General features: G+C 39.7%; 1 protein-coding gene across 1 annotated transcript in view; it reads left to right on the top strand.

The window, feature by feature from the left end:
- NEK11 (NIMA related kinase 11) overlaps window positions 1-21,860 on the top strand; it is a 354,200-nt gene that overhangs the window by 84,980 nt on the left and 247,360 nt on the right. Inside the window, exons 4-6 of the mRNA XM_063452175.1 lie at window positions 7,299-7,417; window positions 8,346-8,410; window positions 10,970-11,096. Of these exons, the coding sequence (XP_063308245.1) occupies window positions 7,299-7,417; window positions 8,346-8,410; window positions 10,970-11,096 (311 nt within the window). The remainder of the gene's footprint in view (window positions 1-7,298; window positions 7,418-8,345; window positions 8,411-10,969; window positions 11,097-21,860) is intronic.

The following is a 21,860-nucleotide window of genomic DNA, read 5'->3' as shown; positions in this document are numbered from 1 at the left end:
TATTAGTACTATTTAAAAGAGATCGCTGTGTAAATACATGTGATATACGGCGATCCCTATTCAGCATTTAGCACTATTATAATCTCTATAACTATATATGCAGAAAATATGCAAGATTACACCTTGATTTGTTTGTTTTAATTTACTTTTATATTAACCCCTCTTTTTCTTGGACTTTTGCCATTATCCAAAATGGCTTTACCATCACTTCCTGTATACACCATTATGGAGATACCCACCAAACCGGAAGTGATGTAACGAATGACCTGAAACCAGAAGTACAGACTTGTTTTACTGGACTTTTGCCCTTATCCAAAATGGCACTACTATCATGTAGTTTACTGGACTTTTGCCCTTATTCAAAATGGCGCTACTTTCACTTAGTTAACTGGATTTTTGCCCTTATCCAAAATGGCGCTACTATCATTTCCTGGACATATCATCATGGAGATATCCACCAAACCGGAAGTGATGTAACAAATGACCTGGAATTAGAATTACAGACTATACACACCAGAACTGAATAGAGAAATTAAGAGACTATTTAAACATCAACTGACCTGAACAGCAGACATTCACTTTTGAGAAAGCTGTAAGCGAAACATGTCAAGTGGAGATTAAGGATTGCCTACAAAGGACTGGTTTTATTTATACTTCTTTTTACTATATAGTTCACTTTTAAATAGTTTTATTTATTCTGTTTATTAATAAAGATTCTGTTTTAATACCCAGTCATTCTTGAGCTCCTTATACTCTCACCATCACTCTGCTGTTCCTGATCTACATATATCCCTAGGTGGGGATTGTTCCACCTAAAGCTCCATACACTAGAGCAGGTCATTGCTCTAGCAAATGTAAGTAGGCCAAATATTATTTACTTATCCTACTTTTACATACGTACTGTACCATTGGTATACATCCTTATTTTTTTCATATGATGAATCGCACTACCTTGGGAATCTGATACCAGCAAAAAGAAATCCTTAGACGGGGATTGTTCCGTCCAGGCTCCTAAAATAGAGCTTTATAAGCTCTGGAAAACGTGAGTGCCCCTTTGGAATATATCTTTATAACCATATTATTCATAACATACTGCACTATCATTGTACTTTTATTTCCCTTTTTTTAAGAGTAAGACACACAATTGCGAAATCTGCTGCTACCTGTGTATGTATGATTTTATTATAATAATTCTTAGCGCTGTCCACCTAATTTACTTGCTTGTTTTGCCCTTAGAGACTTTGGCCTAGTTTCCCACTATAAATTGAACCAAGACAAGACCCAAGCTTTAACAGTTAACTTGTCCTCAGGCCGCACAACAGCTCTAAAACAGCAACATCAATTTGACTGGCGGTCATCCTCCCTCACGTACTTAAGAGTTAAAATTGCAACTTCTGTTGACAAAATTGCGCAACTAAACTTTTCGCCCCTCCCACACATGTGCAAGACAGAGATATTAAAGTGGAAACACACACATCTTTCCTGGCTAGGACGGATTAACGCCTTTAAAATGACCATACTGCCCAAAATTTTGTACATCTTCTGCATGCTCCCACTAAAGATTGCACAAGCCCTTCTCAAGGCCCTTCAGAACACGTGCAACGCCTTTATTTGGGACAATAAAAGGCCTAGGATTCCTAACAAACTCCTGTACACACAAGTCAGACAAGGGGGTGTAGGGCTACCAAATATTACCCAATATTACAAAGCGTCAGCGCTGACAGCTGGAATCCTGTTACACTCCCCTAAGGGAGAACTGAGCTGGGTAGATATGGAGAACAAACAAGTTCAGGGAGGGAACATAATTGACACCTTGTGGACACCCAAACATTTCAGGACCCCTGGGCTGGCCAAATTCCCCACCACGACTCTCACGCTCAACACCTGGGACACGTTTATGTCCGTGCTAGGATGTAAAACCTCATACCACGCCAAAGCACCTCTGTCGGCCCTTGGACTGCGACGCCGAACCTGCCCCTAGCTAAGTTGGTTAAAGCGGGTATCACCAACATACAGCAATTGTTGAAAGGTAGAGAGGTCATGCAATTCGCAGACGTACAGGCCACATGGCGATTGCCACCAGAGGAACTATTCACATTCCTCCGTTTCAAAGGTACCATACTGACCCATGTACACAAACATGCCAAAAAGCAGGAGACGATTCTCCCAGCTGAGGGGATCATTGACCGATGCTGGGCCGCACCGGGCAAACCCAAGACCATCTCCCTATGCTATAGGATGTGGGAAAACGTGGTCCCTCAACAAAACCCCCCATGTAAACAGAAATGGGAGGAAGACTGCTCACTCCAATTGTCCAACAAAGACTGGATACAGGCTCTCAATAATCTCTCAAAACTCACTAGATGCTACACTCACATTGAAGCACATAGAAAACTGTTGTATAGGTGGTATATGACGCCACTACGGCTACACAAAATTTACCCCACTGTGATGCCAACATGCTGGAGGTGCGCCAAAGAGCTGGGCTCTTTTTTCCACATTTGGTGGACATGCCCAGTGATTCAGCCCCTCTGGACCGAGGTCCGGAGATTGCTGGAATCGCTGGGCATTGAGAACTTTCCCCAGAACCCACGAACATACCTCCTGCTCCTATTCCCCACTGAGCTCTCTAAAGACCACAGACAAATATGTGCTCTCACCATACTGGCTGCTAGAAATCTTCTAGCGATGAATTGGAAATCACAGGTATGCCCGCCTAAATCTCAACTGTGGGACAAGATCCAACAGTATCACATATATGAAAGCATGACGACACTCCACAGTGCAGAAACACATCAATTCACATCTATATGGCAACCCTGGCAAACACTATACGCTAAAGTACTAACCTCTTAAAACTTTTACAGGGTGCTCCAGCACACCTCACGTGCCGTTATCGACAGACCAGACCCTATCTATCGACAGGGATAACACCTATATTCCACCTAACCTGATAAAGTGAACCGGAATGTTAGAAGGCCCCTAACAATGCATGATCTGCCATGATGCCTTCAATGTCTATACCCTTGACAACATGGTATTATAGTGGCGACCCTCCCACCCTTATTCACCCTTGTTTATCCTGTTCTCTTTTGCTTACCATGACACCACTTCTCAGTTTTAACACTTATGTTGTACTAGGCTAATATACGATATTAACACTCATTAGATAAAAGGCTGATATACTGTTCTACCAATTAGTGTGTACTAAGCTAATATATTGCATTAACGTTTAATGTATAACATACTACTATACAGTATTATAACTTATTGTATAACAAGCCAATGTATCATATGACATACAATGATTGATAACCCCCTAACCCCTCCCTTCTCTTCTGTACCCCATATACTTGGAAAATAATAAAAAGTTCTATTAAAAAAAAAAAAATGTGCACTTTACTTTCCAGAACATAAAAAAGGCATTGATTTGTTTTTTGTTTGATTTTTTATTTTTTATTTTATTTTGCAAATAACTTAGCTGTGAAGATGTCAAGTAACCCATTTTCTGGGTAGTGCTTCCAAGTATTTTCTATAGGTTGTCTAATGGTCATTACTCTGTCTCTAGTCTCCATTATAACAGTTTTCGCAAGGAGCAATCAGCAAGCTTCTCTTTTATATAGATATATTACCACAATTATGGGTCACGTGCTTAAAAACGCAACACTATGCTTAACTGAGAATTAGCCTTTTCTATTTATTAACCTTAATAAATACTCCGTAATGGTATTCCCTCAGTGGGTAATTATATTTGACTAATCTGACCCAGGTACACACAAGATGACCTGAAACAAATAGTGCTTATTGTTGTGAACTCAGCAAATGAGGGGTAACTAGTTTAACACACATTGGACCATAGGAATGACAAATTAAAGCAAAGCTTATTTGCTTTATATTGATTGATACTATGTGTAAAAAAAAAAAACCACCATGGGGAAATGCATGTTTTACTGCTGATCGCATAGCAATCACAGGTAACAGAACTTTGCTTTTTTCTTCATGTGTTAAATGTGCAATTATTCTTCTCTGTTTCTATGAAATAGCTGCAGTTGTATGTGTGAATATTACATTATAATTCACAGATTACAATCCCTTGGCTGTTTGGCAAATAGGTTAAATGTTGCAGTCTAGTCACCATAACCACTGCAGCCCATCATGGTGGTTATAGTGCCAGGATTCTATTGGTTCCATCCTAAGGAAGCAATCAACGCTATTAGCTAATGGATTTCATTAATAACGCAAAAATGTAAATATCTATTGCAGGAGGAGAACCTCTGCTTTAGTACAATTAGAAACGGAGGCCGGACTGGATACATCCAGGGGATCTAATTGTTCTAGATTGGTTTGAGGGTACTCCTCGCCTCATAAGTTGTCTGTAGATGTGATGATGCCTAGCCTGACCTTTAGTTAAACTGAGTACTGTGCAACAACTTGGAGAGAATGTTCTGTAAGCATGCTGAATCCATGCATTTTTGGAGAGGTGCATAGCCAAGCAGTGATATGACAAGGCCAAAAAGGAAAAAATACTGAGTCTCTACCTTGTCTCAATATATATTTTGAGTGTGTTGGTATTGCAGTGAAATTCCAACACAGTCAATGTGAGTATTTCATTAAGATTATATGTTTATGAAATAACCTTATTTGATGTGGGGGTGAAAGAGCTACTTTAAAGGAACACTATAGTCACCTAAATTACTTTAGCTAAATAAAGCAGTTTTAGTGTATAGATCATTCCCCTGCAATTTCACTGCTCAATTCACTGTCATTTAGGAGTTAAATCACTTTGTTTCTGTTTATGCAGCCCTAGCCACACCTCCCCTGGCTATGATTGACAGAGCCTGCATTAAAAAAAAAACTGGTTTCACTTTCAAACAGATGTAATTTACCTTAAATAATTGTATCTCAATCTCTAAATTGAACTTTAATCACATACAGGAGGCTCTTGCAGGGTCTAGCAAGCTATTAACATAGCAGGGGATACACAAATCTTAATTAAACAGAACTTGTAATAAAAGCCTAAATAGGGCTCTCTTTACAGGAAGTGTTTATGGAAGTGTCAAGTCACATGCAGGGAGGTGTGACTAGGGTTCATAAACAAAGGGATTTAACTCCTAAATGGCAGAGGATTGAGCAGTGAGGCTGCAGGGGCATGTTCTATACACCAAAACTGCTTCATTAAGCTAAAGTTGTTCAGGTGACTATAGTGTCCCTTTAAAGTAATTTGCACAATTCTAAGTGGTGGTCAGTATCAGTGAAAGCTGGAGTGAGTAGCAATGAGACTAGATGGGCCTTAGGATTTTACCTGCTGTCACAGTCTTGTAATTTTATCTCAGACCCTAGTGACACAAATCTCTTTACTGATTATTATTCTACTCTAGAAAAAAACTAAGCTTGCCATACCATACCAGCATGTCTTGATATTCTCAAACTTAACAATGCCATGCTGAGATGAGCAAGAAACATAGCTCTGCTCCCGCTATATAAGCACAAGATGATTTTGGTACAAGGTGAAGTTCCATCCTTGTAGTGCAGTTAGATACGTTTTAGAGCAAGACTAGTTGAAGTTGTAGAGTGTGACGGTAGTAGAAAATATCCCCGTCAAGCATTCCCTTCTTCCCATAAAAGTAAAATCACCCAATATTCCACAAGTAGAAATATCCATGGAATCGCCGAATAATCCACACATGAGCCAAAACTTAATGCTGGAACAAGACTGATTTACTGGCACACAGAACTCACAATTTATGCAACACATAACTCCTCCTCTGGGCCAGGCTAGATAATTGAGTTTTAGCAATATACATAGCTCAATTATCTGCTGGCCAGAACATTTACAGTTTAACATACTTTTTACCTAACATTCATAACTCTAAAACCATACATCACATACATAAAAATTACATATTCACAATCAATCCATTCAGGGGAACAACATATTAAAAAATGGCATGAATCAGTATATTTTGGTCCCTGGCTGGCAGCATGGCAATCTGGTTTAAGCAGGTTTTACAGAGGCCTCTATCCTGGAGACAAAGGGGAAAGTAATCCAATTATCCCTCCCCAGTGGCAGACTCCATTGAGCACATGGTTGCAAAAAGACATAAAACACTTTAAAATACATAAAGTCCCCTTTTACACATAACACACAGACATTTCACATATCCCCAGATAGCTGGGATCTGAACGCACAAAACTACCGAATAGCGCTCAGATCCTATTCATACAGTTCAATTGCCATGGAGCTAAAGTCTTTCCCATAGTCTTTCATTATATGAATAGGCTCCATGGCATAGCTATCTGGGGGTATCACCGCTCACACAGGGCAAGTACCGAATGGCCCCACTGTGTTTAAAGGGCCAGAATGAGTGACATGCACTCTGTTAGGGCCGAATACTGTTTTTAAAGGGCCCAATCTCCCAGGGCCATAGTCCAAAGGCAGGAGGCGGGCAGCCAGGCTTCTCCAATGCAATGTAGCGAGTATTGGTGTTGTTTATATAAATGCATGCTTTTTGTTTTTAGAATTGTGTTCTTGAAACGTTATAAGTACCATTCACTAGCACAAGTTAGTAATGTTTGTCTGGCCAAGTTTCAGTTCATCTTGCATACATTTTGCTTATTTTTTTTTTTTAAATCTATTTGCATTATTGTTTTAAACTGATTTATATAAAGTTGATAATGCCACTTTAAATTTAGTTTTGTTTATCTTCCCCATTTGTGTGAAAAATTCTATTATGGATCGTGTGTGTGTGTATATGTTTAAAGTGTACATGTGGCTTACAGTAAGACCAGCAGATGGCAGTGATTCCCCACAATGTTTGATAAATTGAAACACGACTCAATTGTAGATTGAAATCCTTCATTCAGAATATGTTTGTAAGTTCAAAACGTGGTAAGTTAGTACTGAAAAATGAATACGCCTAACAAAATATAAGGATGTTCTTCACTGCTCTAGATTTTAGAGAGTGCCATCAGATAGGTCTCTTTTTGTGATAGACACTTATAAAACAGCTACTGCAATCGTAAACTGTCAAGAGAAATGCATTAAATATTAAAGGTGACGTTATTGGTACCTATATCGGTTCTAGCTTCTTTTCTTGGACTCTTCATATCTCTGCTAAAGGTGAAACCATTTTTATTGCACATACAGTAGTTGGTTACAAAGCATTGTTTTCCTTATTTATGGAAGTTCTTGCTAAAGGTGGTAACCATATATATATTATACTGGATCCAAGATACTCCGCATTTTAAGAAAAACCATTGTGACCATCCACATCCTAACTTTATTTTGTTACTTATAGGGAAGAGACCTTGACTGTAAAATCCGAGAGTGCAAAGAGAATGGGGAAATAATTGTTGAAAGTCAAGTGGTCGAATGGTTCATCCAGCTATTACTCGGTGCACATTACATGCATGAAAGGTACTGTTTCACGTTCCGTTCTTTCAACATTCAACATGATGTTCCACCGTTTAATGCTGATACTCTATTTATTTTCTGTGATAATCAGGCAGTAAGATTGTGCCATTTTGTAAGTACCTCTGAAGCTAAACACAAGAAAAACATTTTAGGTTTGCATGCTGCCAACAGAAAAGGGACATTTCTGGATTGATACAAGGGAACACTATCTAGAATCCTGAAGATAGCTGAAATGTTATCAAAACAATAATTAAATAATGTTGTTTTGTTTGTTTTTTTAAAACAAGTTTTTTGCCCCACTTTAAGGGGGAAGATCCCAACCTACGGTATTTTCTTTTGTATAAGTTTATTTCAAAAATTTGAATAAGACTGGAAATAAATAAACTTTGGAGGAGTACCTGGGATGTTTACAAAGTGAAGCTATGCATACTTGATTAAATGAATCTTTCATTCCACAGGGAATTAAGCTTCTCTATATGATTTATTGTATCTGTGTATTTCTAAATATAAAAAATCCTTAATGTTCTATTAGTTTTTACAGTCTTCTTTATTCTCTACACATATGTATGTTTATATATTTTTTTATTTGCATGATCTTATTTCATGTGGGTTATTTTCACTTTAACAATGTTTCCAATCTCGTTTTTTTTTTTTTGGGGGGGGGGTGGTGGGGGGGGGGGAGGGGGTTGTCAGTAGAAGGGATTACCATAATTTACTATTTTTTATTCTACATATTGGTTGTCAGTTTAATTACATATCTGGATTTCCTATTCATCGTGTTCCCTTGTATTTTATGTGATTATCTGTTTGGCCTAATTATTAGCTTGACAGATTGGTTAAAGTTTACATGATCCAGTGCCAGACAGAAGCGTTTGAGAATACAGGCTTGTATTAAGCTTTTTAATATTCCCCTTTTTGTTTTGTTTTGAAGGAGAATACTTCACAGAGATTTGAAAGCAAAGAACATCTTTCTAAAGAATAATCTACTTAAAATTGGTAAGATTATTGTAATATCTTCATATAATTGCTTTCTTCATAACAGACTAGAATCATTTGGTTACATCCACGAGTTGAGATGAAGATTGGTATTATTAAAATATCTTGTTCAATGTTTACCAGGTATCATTAAGATATTATTCATAGTCACATTGTGGAGGATATAATACGAACAAAAGCAAATCTCAAAATAACTTTACTCTTTAGGAACAATGTAATGTTTAGAAAATACTATCTTGGAGACCAGGCCAGCTGATTAAGCTAATCAAAATGTAAGTGTAGGTCAAGCATGTCAAACTCAAAAGCTGGCACGGGCCACATGAACAAGATTTAAGTTTATGTGGGCCACAAAAAAACAAAACCTTAAATTTTCATAGAAACGTATGTTTGTTTTGAAAAGTACAGCATAAAAAAAAAACAGCACCCCCTCTGTACTAAACCCCAGTCCCCTTTCTGTAATAAAACCCAGCCCCTCCCTCTGTAATAAATCCCAGTCTCTCCCTCTGTACCAATTCACAGTCCCCCCCCTCTATACTAAATTCCTTATTCCCCCTATACTGACCTCAATGGTCTTATGTGCTCCCAACTTGTGCCGTTACAGTCCATAATGAATGCGGCGGCGAGGTTCATCTTCCTTTCCGCCCGCACCTCCCACGCCTCACCCTTCTGTCAGTCCCTACATTGGCTTCCTGTAAGATATAGGGCTCAATTTAAAATTCTGGTTCTTGCTTTCAAATCTCTACATAATGCTGCTCCCACCTATCTATCCTCCCTAATACACAAGTATGTCCCATCTAGCCCCTTACGCTCTGCTGAAGACTTACGTCTATCTTCTGTCTGTACTCCCACCTCTTATGTTCGCCTTCAAGACTTCTCGAGGGCTGCACCGTTTTTGTGGAACTCACTTCCCTCCTCCGTTGGATGCTCACCCAGTCTCCACAAAAAATTGTTAAAAACACACTTCTTCGTAAAAGCATATCAATTAAACTGTTAATGGCTCCTGACTCCTCTCTTGCAACTGTCATTAGTCTAATACTATCCTTACCTTTTGTGTCACTTAACTCCCACTCCCTCTAGCATGTAAGCTCATTGAGCAGGGCCCTCATCCCCTCTGTTCCCGTGTGTCCAACTTGTCTGGTTACTACGACATGTTTGTTCGTCCACCCACTATAAAGCGCTGCAGAATTTTTTGGCGCTATATGAACAATAACATAATAATATACCAAATCCCAGCACCCCCTTTATACTACATTCCCAGCACTCCCCTATACTAAACCCCAGCCCTTGTTTAAAAAAAACAAAAGACAATATTAGCCAACAAGTAGACTCCACTCATATTGCCGCTGCCAGTATGCAACTCCGGAGACCAGCCTCTGGTATTCCCCCAATGGCGCTGTCCGCATCCTGTGCCAAATGGATCATCCTGCTACTCCTTGAAAACCTGTGAAGGTGGAGCATGTTGACGTCACGTCAGAATGTGACTTGGCCTTGCGTGCCTCTGTGCACCTCCAGGTCTTCCACTGTCCAGCCGCGGCCATCGCAACACTGACCAACACACACTGACAGACACACGCACACTCTCTGGCAAACACACACACACTCTCTGACAGACACACACACTGACAGACACACACTCACTCTCTCACAGACACACACACACACACTCTGACACACACACACTGACAGACACACACATACACACACACACTGCTGGAACTCAGCGCGTGTGTTACAGCGGGGAGGGGGGGTGGCGAGAAGGGGAAGAGGGATAGTCTTGAAAAGCATGGCGGACTTAGCGGGATTAAACTGCTCATCCTAGTGGAAAACTAACTTGCCCCCCCCCCCCTCCCCGCTGTTTTAAACCTGCAGCTGAAAACAGCAATGTTTAAATTGCAGAGTTAAGTGCCTCTATTGGCTATCACTCAGACAGCCACTAGAAGTGCTTCCGCAGAAATAACAGAGTAAAACTCTTTAAAGTTCTGTCATTTAAGGTAAACTCTTTAGAAATGTGATATATTTCTCTGGGTCCAGCATGGCTTTTTAACATTTATTTATTTATTTGATGGATGGAAATAAGCATTTCCTTTCTTTCTTTGTATGAACACATGGGAATTTAGTAAGGTTTTTATATAATCTCTTAAAAACCTTTCAGCTGATGTTAAGAATTGAGCATCTGGAGTGAACTAGAGCCACACTGTGTACGTGTTTGTCTTTGATTTTTAATTGACCCCCAAAACAGTACTACAAAATTATGCTGATTTACAAATATCCTTTGCTTTTACAGTTGTATCCTTAAATCCTTAATGGAAGTAATTATTACAAACATCTCAAGGCACAACATATATATGAAGTGGTTATTAATGAATTTATTGTATTTTAATCTTTCTTTTCTTATTTTTTTATAGATCTTTAAACGTGTTAAATTATAACTGCATTATGTTACAATCTTTTCCGCAATATGAAATGTTAGAGCAACTGACACTGTGATTGTACTTTATTTTAATCAGAGACAGATTGCCTTTAGACACATATTAATGTATTTTTTCCAAATGCTTCCAGGGGATTTTGGGGTTTCTCGTCTCTTGATGGGATCATGTGACCTGGCAACGACATTCACAGGGACTCCACACTATATGAGCCCTGAAGCCTTGAAACATCAGGGATATGACTCAAAGTCAGACATTTGGTGAGTAGGAGTTGTTTTGTATTCAGCAGACTATCTGCTAGGTTAACCTTATGAATTTTCCAGAGTGCTGTGGGAGAAGCTTCCCTAGTGTACACTGTACAATTGATGACCATGTGCCACATTTACCAAACAGCACATTATGCATCTGTTTGTCTGCTTTATAATAATAATTAAATTTGAAAGAAAACAAAACATGCACGTTCAGCTTCATAAAGACACTATAACCAGTCTAAAAAAATGTATCTTTTTATCTAAGCTCATTAAGTCTGTCTGTCCGCCATTCATCTATACAATGCTCCTTATTTTTCTCGGATTTTACTGAAAACCAGTTTATATAGTGGACTTATGTCCTGTTTGATACTTTGAAAACATTTAAACTCAAAACATTAAAAAAAAAAAAAGAGATCTCTGCTGCAGTAAGAGGTACTCAAACTACATCAGTTAAGAAAAAGTTAAAAAGTAATATTAAAGGGACACTATATTCACCCAGGCCACTTTAGCTCAATGAAGTGGTCTAGGTGCCAGGTCCCTCAGGTCCCTCAGGTTTTAACCCTTCAGATGTACACATAGCAGTTTCAGAGAGTTAATTCAACCTCTAGTGGCTGTCTACCTGACAGCCGCTAGAGGCGTATCTGCGACGCTGGATGCAAAATTTGCATCCAGCGTGCAGAACGTCCATAGGAAAGCATCAGGAGCTGGCGTCAGTGGGGGAGGAGAGGTCACCAGCACCAAGGGAGCCTGGTGCTGGATTAAGGTAAGTGCCAAGGGAGGGGGACCCTGAGGATGGGGGCACCCTTAGGGCACTATAGTGTCACTATAGTGATCCTTTAACCCCTTAAGGACCAAACTTCTGAAATAAAAGGGAATCATGACATGTCACACATGTCATGTGTCCTTAAGGGGTTAAAGTGTTCGAAATTCCCAGTTAGCACTTTTGGATGAATTATCTGGCATTGGAAGCTGCCTAACACCAAGGGGAATTCAAAAACTTTCACGAAGAATCCACAGAGGATAAAATAACTAGATGACACCTCAATCAATTAAAGATAAAATATGCAGCTTTATTCATCCATTAATCTATAAAAACACGACAACATAGGAGGGCCATCCAAATGAAACTATCAGTGTGGGCACATTTTTAAAGACAATGTGAATTGAGGAAAATACAGATTTTAAATGGTGTGCACATTTAAAAAGCTCTAATCATATTGGTAGTTCGACTGTTTTCACAGTCAATACATTATATATAATATTAACTAATGTATCAATTAGGACAATATACTTGTAAGCAGGGGGACATACGGTACATGTGTGGCATGTGTTCTTTTTAAGAAGCAACTAGGGGAGTGGTTTAATCAAAATATAAACATCACTATTTCTCAGAAATGGCGATGGTTTACATTGCCAGAGAATAAAGATAGGTTGTTTGAACCAAACCTACGGAATTAAAGGACTAATATCTCCTCAAAACTATTTTGAAATATATTTAATACAATGGTATATACTATAATATAATAATCCTTTGACGAAGCATTGAAAGGAAATGTATTTTATAAATTGAGAATGTAAAACAATTAGAAAAACGAATTCCTACCTTATAATATCTGACCGGATACTTCAGCTACATACAAGCACATTGGATCAGACAGTTTTTCAAAACAGTCTCTATGGTTTCCACAGACTGTGGATGGAGCAGTGGCGGGCTAATAGGGGGGTGGCCGCCCAGAGTGCCACTCCTTATGGGGGTGCCACCTACCCTCATAGCGAGAGCGGCGGCTGGGCAACAGGAGGAGGAATGCGGAGGCTGTCCACGTGCTCCGCCCTCACGGTTTTCTGAGCAGAAGCGCTCTGACACTCTGTGCGGACGGAGGCACGGCTGGAGAGTCTTGAGTCTGGATCATTTTTTTTAAATGTTTTTTTTTGTGCAGGGGTCTTGTAGAGGGACAGGGGTCTTGTAGAGGGAAGTGGGCAAGGGGGGTTGGAGTTTTTCTAATGGGGTGCAGAAGGTTTGTAGGGGGGGGGGGGCAGGGGTCTTGTAGAGGGGGTGAGCAAGGTTTTTTTGTAGAGAGGGGGCAGGGGTTTTTGTGCATCCAAAAATTCAGTGTCTTGTCCCTCTGCATGCAGACACTGAACTTTCCTCATAGAGATTCATTGATTCAATTCATCTCTATGAGGAGATGCTGATTGGCCAGGGCTGTGTTTGAATTGTGCTGGCTCTGCCCCTGATCTGCCTCCTTGACAGTCTCAGCAAATCCTATGGGGAAGCATTGGGTATTGGATCAGGCTACCACTTCTGCTGAGGCAGTGGGCAGGTCTAAAGGAAACAGACAAGCAGCTCCAGACTTGAATACAAGTAAGATTTTACTATATTTAGGGAGGCATGAGGGGACCAGGGGTGCTAGATGGTGGTTTTAACACTATAGGCTCAGGAATACATGCTTGTGTTCCTGACCCTATAGTGCTCCTTGTGTTGGCCTTCTTCACTTCATGCTCTGTTTTATTTGAAATTTATATTGAAGAGTTAGCAAATGACATCATAACTCAGTTCAGAAAAAACAAAGCCAGGGTAAACATTACAAATAATGAGGAGAACTAGAAGCACTGTTTAATACTCATCTTCTCTATATGCTTTCTATATAGTGACAGCCAAGTGCAAGGACAGAGCTATAACAATGATTGACAGTGAGCTAAAATGGCAGTGCCCAGCTGCAGGACAAATAGGTGTTGATTTTTTTTATGAGATACACAGCTTAAAATCCAACCTTGTTGTCTCCCGTAACTTCTACATTTCTTTATGTTTTTCACACCTCAGAATTACAATTACATATTTGTTATATATAGGCATAAATAAAATTAATATTGAGAAAAAGTAATCTGATAATATTTGTATTTTTTTACATCTAATTTGATCAGGCGATTTAAAACCAGATCTGCAAATTTTACATGGCTGTCATTGCTCATATTTGCTGAGTTCTTTAATTACACCACAAAATATAAAAGTGAAAATGTTATATTAAATGCTAAACTGTTTATTTTAGACATAGTGCAACAGTTAGGTGTTTGTCTAATTTGTATATACTCAGTAAGTGATACTGATCATAGCTTAGGTCTTGCAAACCTTTAAAAGCCATTTTCCTATTCTTAACATGAATGTTTCATTTTCAGTGCATGGGATAATATCGATATTTCAAATTGGCTTTAATACAGTTACCTTGTGCTCAGTATTTGATGTCCCAGTTGCAGATGCAATTAATCATAATCCATCAGCTTTAGCTATATAAAGCCTCAGGATGACCTAGCAGATGGTGTGTCTGGAGTTCAGGTATGCTGTACTGACACCCCCATGCACCTGATGCTCTCTCATCTGCAGTTGTTCCAGACCCATCCGAATTGATTTAATTACTGCATTTTTTTTTCATTTTTTTCTGGAATGCTGGTAAAGACCATTACTTGACATTACTGTTTAAATAGCAATTAGAATAGTGATAATGTTATTAACACAATTCCATTCTTTTAGCTTTTCTACTCATCTCCTTTCTCGGGATTATTCCCTATCTTTAGCTCTTTTTTAACGTCTCTCTTTAATGAAAATTCTTACTTACCTTAAATCGTTCCCATATACATTGATTACACCATATATCACAGAGATACATGATGTATTCAGTGAGAGCGGGGCAATTTAAAGAAGGGACCAGGAGGAGCCGAGCAAAGGTACACACTCTCACTCCATTCCAGCGCCGCATCATGGGTTTTACTCATGGTGGGTTGTTCCGCTCATCCTGCACTCCATGTGGTCTCTTATTTGATTTGACCTGCTTGGAACGCATCCCTAAACAGGGCAAATCTCGTAGTGACGTCGGCACGATGGCTTCATTGTCAGTGTGCCGGCATTGGAATGGAGTGGCGTCATGCCACTTTGTTCTTATACTGCCTAGCCTGTGCTACAAGAACCTGCTACGGAGCTTCCGTAACAACCAACGCAGCAGCTGTGGTTGCTATAGGTGGAGAGCAGAGGGACCTCCTGTGGGACGTCCTTTTTTGCTCTCCATTGTCAGTCAGTGCCTTGACACACCAAGGCATTGATTGACAACTGGAAGAATTTTTTTTTTCTATTGAGCATAAGTTGTTTGGGGCATGACAGGTCCCCTTTAAGAATTCACTGCAGGGCTAGACTGGCCCACCGGGATATTGGAAAAATTTCCCAGTGTACAAGCATACCTGCAGTTCCGTGGCACAACAGCCTAGGGGGAGCCATTGCCAGGTGACCGGCAGAGAGAAGTGCACAGCTCAGCACTCCCCTTGAGGGTAGAGGATCTGTCTCTTCTACCCTAGGTCCACTCGTCCACACTACACAAGGGAGGTGAGCAGGCACAAGAGGGGAGGGGGAGACCCATCGAGTGGCTGGGGTGAGGGGCGTATGATGTACATGGAGGTGCTGAAGGGGAATGAGATGCATTGAGGTGTTGAGACACATGGAGGGGCTTGAGAAAAATTAGAAACATGGAGTGGCTGAGTGGGAATGAGGGGCTGGGTGGATGAAATGAGACATATGGAGGGGTGGGGGGAGTGATGCACATGGAGGGGCAGGTGGCAAAATAAGGCTCATGGAGAAGGGGAGAGAAATGAGACACATTGTGGGGCTGGGAGTGAATGACACATGGAAGTGCTGGGGGGGGGGGGGGGGGGGAATAAGACACATGGAAGCGCTGGGGCCATAGGATTCCACTGAAATTCATTCCAGACTAGGCTTGTGCAAAACCTACTGAAACAGAAGAGATTTCAAATCTGTCCTATTTTTCTGGTGGGGTGCTACTGAAAGTGACCCTATGGATGAGCCTCCACTCAGTGAGTAATTTGGTCACTGCTCTTAGATCAGATTTTTTTATTTTAATCATTCCCTACTACCATTCCTTGATCTATTTTTTTTTTTTATTATTCTCATGAACCTTGCCATTTTGGTGCCATCCAGTCTTCTTTGATTTTTTTCTAACCGCCCTAATTGGTGAGACTGTCGTGCCCAACCATAATGCTGCTAGAACTCTCCTTGTTGCTAAAGTTTTCTTGTGCAAACGTTTTTGGTTCTCTTCAGGAAGCTTTCTAGAGGGAAGGGTAATAGGAACAACAAATTTTTTCCTGGACTCAACATCTTGTTGAGCACAATATTACAACTGAATGTACCTGAAATAGTTTTTAGTAGATAGAGTGGTAATTTGTTTTAATTCTTGGAAGGACACAACCGAGGAGTCTCTCCAGACCTGCAAATATCGTGGGATCCCAATCTCCTTCAAATTTTTAAGTTATCTAGGTCGTATGTATGGAAGGAAGTTTCTGATTCTAAGAACTGGAGTAAGTGGAGAGGGATTTTTAAATTTTTGTCCTATTTGATCCTCAGTGGATAATGGTTGATGATGGCTGGGCAGGAAGTGCAAAAAAGGGCTCTCTGTTATCTATCTAGCCACATTTAGAACATGGGTAAACTAGACTCCATTAAGTTCGATTCCAAATCCACCCACCTTCTTTCCCCTGGTGGGGAATGCCACATAACTGTTTGCACTAATAATAATGCACAGCATAATAATATATAAGGAGGTGCAGAAAACTGAGACCACCTCTTTATTTAGGCCTATAAAGCCTTGCTGGTCTGTACCTGAGCACCTGGGTACTCTGTGATTTGGACTCCTAAATATTTAATATAGCTTTTTTGTTGTATCTGGTAAGTGTGGTCCAGTAGTCCTGCTTCCACAGCCAATAAATGTATAGGTAAATCACTCAATTTATCAAAGTTGTTTCTATAAGCTGCTAAATCACAAAAAGAGTGCCAGAGTTTGAACAAGGAAGGTATAGACCTCATTGGGTCTCCTAATGTCAAAAGAACATCATGTCACTTTAAGAGTCCTTTCCAATCCTCAGTCCCTGAATGGCTTTGTTTTCTCTAATCAGATCAAGTGATAGTTCTAAACACAGGGCAAATAATAGTGGAGATAGCAGGCATCCCTTATGGGTCCAATTGGACAGTGCAAAGGCTTAGCACCAGGATGCATTAGTTGAGCTTGTAAACCCCAAATTAATGTTTTCTGGCCCAGTAATGTTTGTGAAATGTGGATTGTGATATATTTGATAATTGTTGTGCAATATTGGCCGAAAATTTGAAAACGTTATAAATTGGTTACTGATGGCAACAATATTTTTGAGGGTTAAAGTAAATTAAATGAAAAATCACATATATTCCATAAAAGCATATTTTTTTATTGTGTCATTTGATCCATTTAACCCCTTAAGGACACATGACATGTGTGACATGTCATGATTCCCTTTTATTCCAGAAGTTTGGTCCTTAAGGGGTTAAAGACTCCTTTTCAAGCTCTCGAACCTTTTTTAGAAAACAAATATTATAGACCACATACAGAGGCTTCATCCAATATTACTGTAATGTGGTTAAGATTTTACACAAAAAAAAAATGCATTCTAATAAATGGCCTTATTCAAATAAATAAATATATATGTCTTCGGCTGGAATCTCTATTATGCCTTTTAATGGTACTTATTTGGGGAACTCTTTTGGAAGTCTTTAATTAACCATGGACAATTACATTTTGCTATCTGGCATTTTTCCACTCACAAGGTTTATCAGGAAACAAATTAGTGGGAACTAAGAGACCGCCAGTGATTTCTTATAATAAGGCAACATATTAGTGGTTTATATTGAGCACATGAAAGGAAGTCAAGCACTGTTGTTTAAATAGCAATCAATCTGATAGGTTTCTTAAATCTTATTTTAGATAATTAGATGCTACACAACAATGAAAAGCTAACAATAAACGTATATATGGAATATTACTGTATTAGCAGATGATAGATCTGAGCAAAATTTTCAATCTATTTTTCTTATAGTGAAGGAACTTGTTTTGGAAATGATACATTGACTGCCTTTTCTTTCTAAAATATATTCTGTGGTTCTAAAGGTTTTTTTTTTTTTATTATTTAGAGGTTGAAATCAAGATGGAATAAAATGGCAAGCAAATCCTTCATAGGTCATCTGAATCGTATAGCTATATGCTTTGATTAGTTGTTACCAGAAATTCTTCTAGCTTTTCCTAGTTTTCAAACTAAAGTGACTTTCTGTGTTGCGCAAAGGTGAAAACGACGTCAGATGTGTTCAGTCTTAAAATATTACCCTGACTTTTTCTGTTAACTTAATTCTGTCCCATAACTATAAACAGAATGTAAATGGACTGTAATCCTTCATTCCTTGTTTGAGCTAATGTCGTGTTGCATACTGAGATGAGTTATTGGGATCTGTGAATTAGTTAGCAATTGGCATTTCATATTTAAACTTCTCTACTTGAATATAGATGACGGAAGCATATGGTTAAGCCTTGACAAGTTATTTCCATGAGTGATTGTTTTACCTACATTAAGAGATTCGCTTGATATCATTTGTATTATTAATGCATGATTGATCAACGTTCTCTTAGGCAGAACACCCATTGGTTTATATTTAGCTCAGCCTGTTCTCACTAAAACAAGTGCCTTACTTATGTGTGGGTGCACAGATATAGAAACTACCCTATATACCTGCCTTGATGATAGGAAAATCATGATTTTAATACAGACCCAGGGTGATTAGACCATCTTCCCTTAAATATAACACATTTAAATGTGGGAGATGCATCACATCACGCAAAATTATACATATGCCAGAGACATGCAAAATTCTACAAACATCAATTCCCATTTTGTAATACTATAACAGCCACAATAAGAACCAGCCCATCTCATCTACAATCTTAAGATGAAACTGAGCAATGGAACAGTGGCATGTTATAGACAGCAAAGCCCTGATAGGACTAAGGAGTTTGTAAGCATGATGAAAATAAAGGAGTCATTCAAGGTCATTCAGACAGTTCAGATATCCTTCTGTGAGAGACAGATGTTCAGAGTTCCTCTCCATTGTGAGAAGAGTTTATCAGAAAGGATATATCACATTACACCGTACCTTTAGTAGAGGAAGGGGGCTGGAGTTTTGTAGAGGGGGGTGCAGGGGTTTTGTAGAGGTGGAGGCTGGGGTTTTGTAGAGGGGGGGCTAAAGTTTAGTAGAGGGGGTACTGGAGTTTAGTAGAGGGGGACTGGGGTTTAGTAGAGGGGGGCTGGGGTTTAATCAAGGGCTTAGTAGAGGTGGGGCCTGGGGTTTTGTAGATGATAGGTTGGAGTTTAGTAAAAAATATACATTTTATCGTTCTTGTTTCTTTTTTGGGTTTTTTTTATACTGTACTTTTCAATAAAAAATTTAAGTTTTGGGATTTTATTTCCGGCCCACAGAAACTCAAACCTTGTTTATTTGGCCCATATTAGCCTTTGCCTTTGACATGCTTGCTCTTGTAGATTAAAAGTCTTCTCAAAACAAGACATAATACAATAAAGGGGATAGCATCTGTCCAAAACTGACTCTCTATTAAGCGTAGGATATATGTACTTCGAACCAAAAAGTTGAAGTGCCAGAACTTGGAATAACAGGGAATTTTAAATTTGGTGAGTCTACCTCTATTTGTGGAGCATTGATGGGCTGATGAAACACACAAAAAAAATGTCCATTCCAAAATCTGATAAAATGTCACTGCTTTAAAAAAGTTAATTAAAAGGAACATTTGGCAAAAAACAAAACACAAAACCACTTTCTGTGGTTTTTATATCGTCCAGTTTTATTAAGCTGTTTGGTTATGGTTTATTGTACGCTACCATGCTTGTCTTTTGGGTCGAATGTGGGTCGAATGTGCATTCATGCTATAGAAGCTTTCGTTCTCTGGCACATGTTTTTTAATGGACTATAGATTAATAGTTGTGTGTCCAATGCATCTGTGCTATTAAGCTGTAATTGTAAAACTGATTTCCACATAATTATAAAGAAATGCTAGCATCTGCAAAAATAATTATAGTCTATTGAAAACGCTAATATATGGAAATTAAGAAAGTACTTAAAAGAAAAGTTTATGTTTGTCCATTTCCAACTTGGTAAGGGCCATGGTTCCCTCTCAATCATCTTTTATGTTTTTAAATGTCCGTTTTAATTAGAATACATTTCTGTAATGAAGCAACCATGTTCAGCAAGGACTTAATGAATATATAATTCTAATTTAGAAGTTTGCTTTAAATAACCTAGTATTTTTATAAAAGCAGATTGTAATGATATATGCATGGATAATTCCAAGATTTGCTAAATTGGGCTGCAGTGTACAGCTGTTTATTCTAAGGTCCTTTTCTAGCGTTTAGTGATAGTACATTGAAGTTAGCTAAATTTATTGTCGGCTTTACTTTGTTAATAGATGAGGTCAACTCAGGAGAATTAAATGTGCAATATATATTAGAGGATAACCTAAAATTGTGCAGTAATGTGGTCAGCAGGGCCGGAGCAAGGATTTCTGCCGCCCTAGGCAAAGATCCATTTTTCCACCCCCTTATGTCACTAACTCACTGACAGACACACACTGGCAGACACACACACACTCACTGACAGATACACAGACACACACAGAGCAGGCACCTGCCATCAAGGTAAGTAGGTGCTGGCTCTGCCTTACCTAATACAGGTTCGGGGGCGCCCTGAGGTGGCCAGATGGCCACCTCCTGGGCCCCCTATGACAGGGCCTTCTCGGCAACCCACCTTCCGGCGCCTTGAGGATCGGCCCGGCACAGGGGGCGTCTCAAGAGCCGCTCTCCAAACGCTGCGGCCCCAGACAGGGGCAGCCCACCGGGGCCCAGCAGGCCGGCGCCCTAGGTGAATGTCTAGGTTGCCTAACATTGGCGCCGGCCCTGGCGATCAGTTGGTATTAATTGGCGTAATGTGATAAGATCAGATTCATCGTGTTAGAATGGCATCTGATATTGATATCAAACCATAGCATACATTTATAAATCAATATCTGCACTTAGTACGGTGTACCTAGGTTACTTGGCACCTAACGCAGATATGTATGCTGCCCCCTTCCCTCGAAGTCTTCAACGTTTGTGTGTCACTCTGCACCCACTTATCAATTTCTATGAATATCCTGGATCTTCTTGTGTGTTTCTCCTAATCTCCCTTTCAACCTCTTGTGTCTCTTACCCCTTTCACCCTTTCACCCTCTTGTGAATCTATAATCCTCCTACCATTGTTTTATGTGCCCCCACATACATGCATGTATAAGCATGCAATCATACATGCACTTACATAAAAACATGGAAATGAAGAGTCACATACACAGTCAAAACAGTCATAACCAGTGGTGGAATTTCCGCTGGTACAGCCGGTGCAGCCGGTGCCGCTGCGCTGGGACCCGCAAGCTCAGGGGGCCAATCGGGTAGCCTATGCACCGCATGCCTTTAACAGCGGACCTGTTCTGTGAGAAGCAGCAGTGCTGGGAAGAAGTGAATACAAGTCACTTCCTCCCAGCTTACCAACAAGCTGCGCGAGAGAGGGAGAGAGGAGAGGATGAGAGAGTAGGGAGCCTGAGAGCCTGGGCCAGAGGAGGGAAAGCCTGGCCTAGACTCCCATCACACTCAGCCAGATGCTTCTGAACACCAGAGAAGCCACCCTCCTGCACCAAAAAAGGTATGGCTAAAATATGTTATGTGATCTTGGAGTGTATATGTCTGCGTATTTGTTATCTGTGTGTGTGTACGTGTTATCTGTGTGTGGGTTATGTGTGTGTCTGTATGATTATCTGTGTGTCAATGTGTGTTTATGTATTTGTGTGTGTATTAGTGTGCCTGTATATCTGTATGTGTATC

This window comes from Pelobates fuscus, chromosome 4 (genome assembly GCF_036172605.1).
Source record: "Pelobates fuscus isolate aPelFus1 chromosome 4, aPelFus1.pri, whole genome shotgun sequence".
NCBI classification, from domain to species: Eukaryota; Metazoa; Chordata; class Amphibia; order Anura; family Pelobatidae; genus Pelobates; species Pelobates fuscus.
The sequence above is the reverse complement of the archived record's forward strand: the minus strand, read 5'-3'. Positions and strand labels throughout refer to the sequence as shown.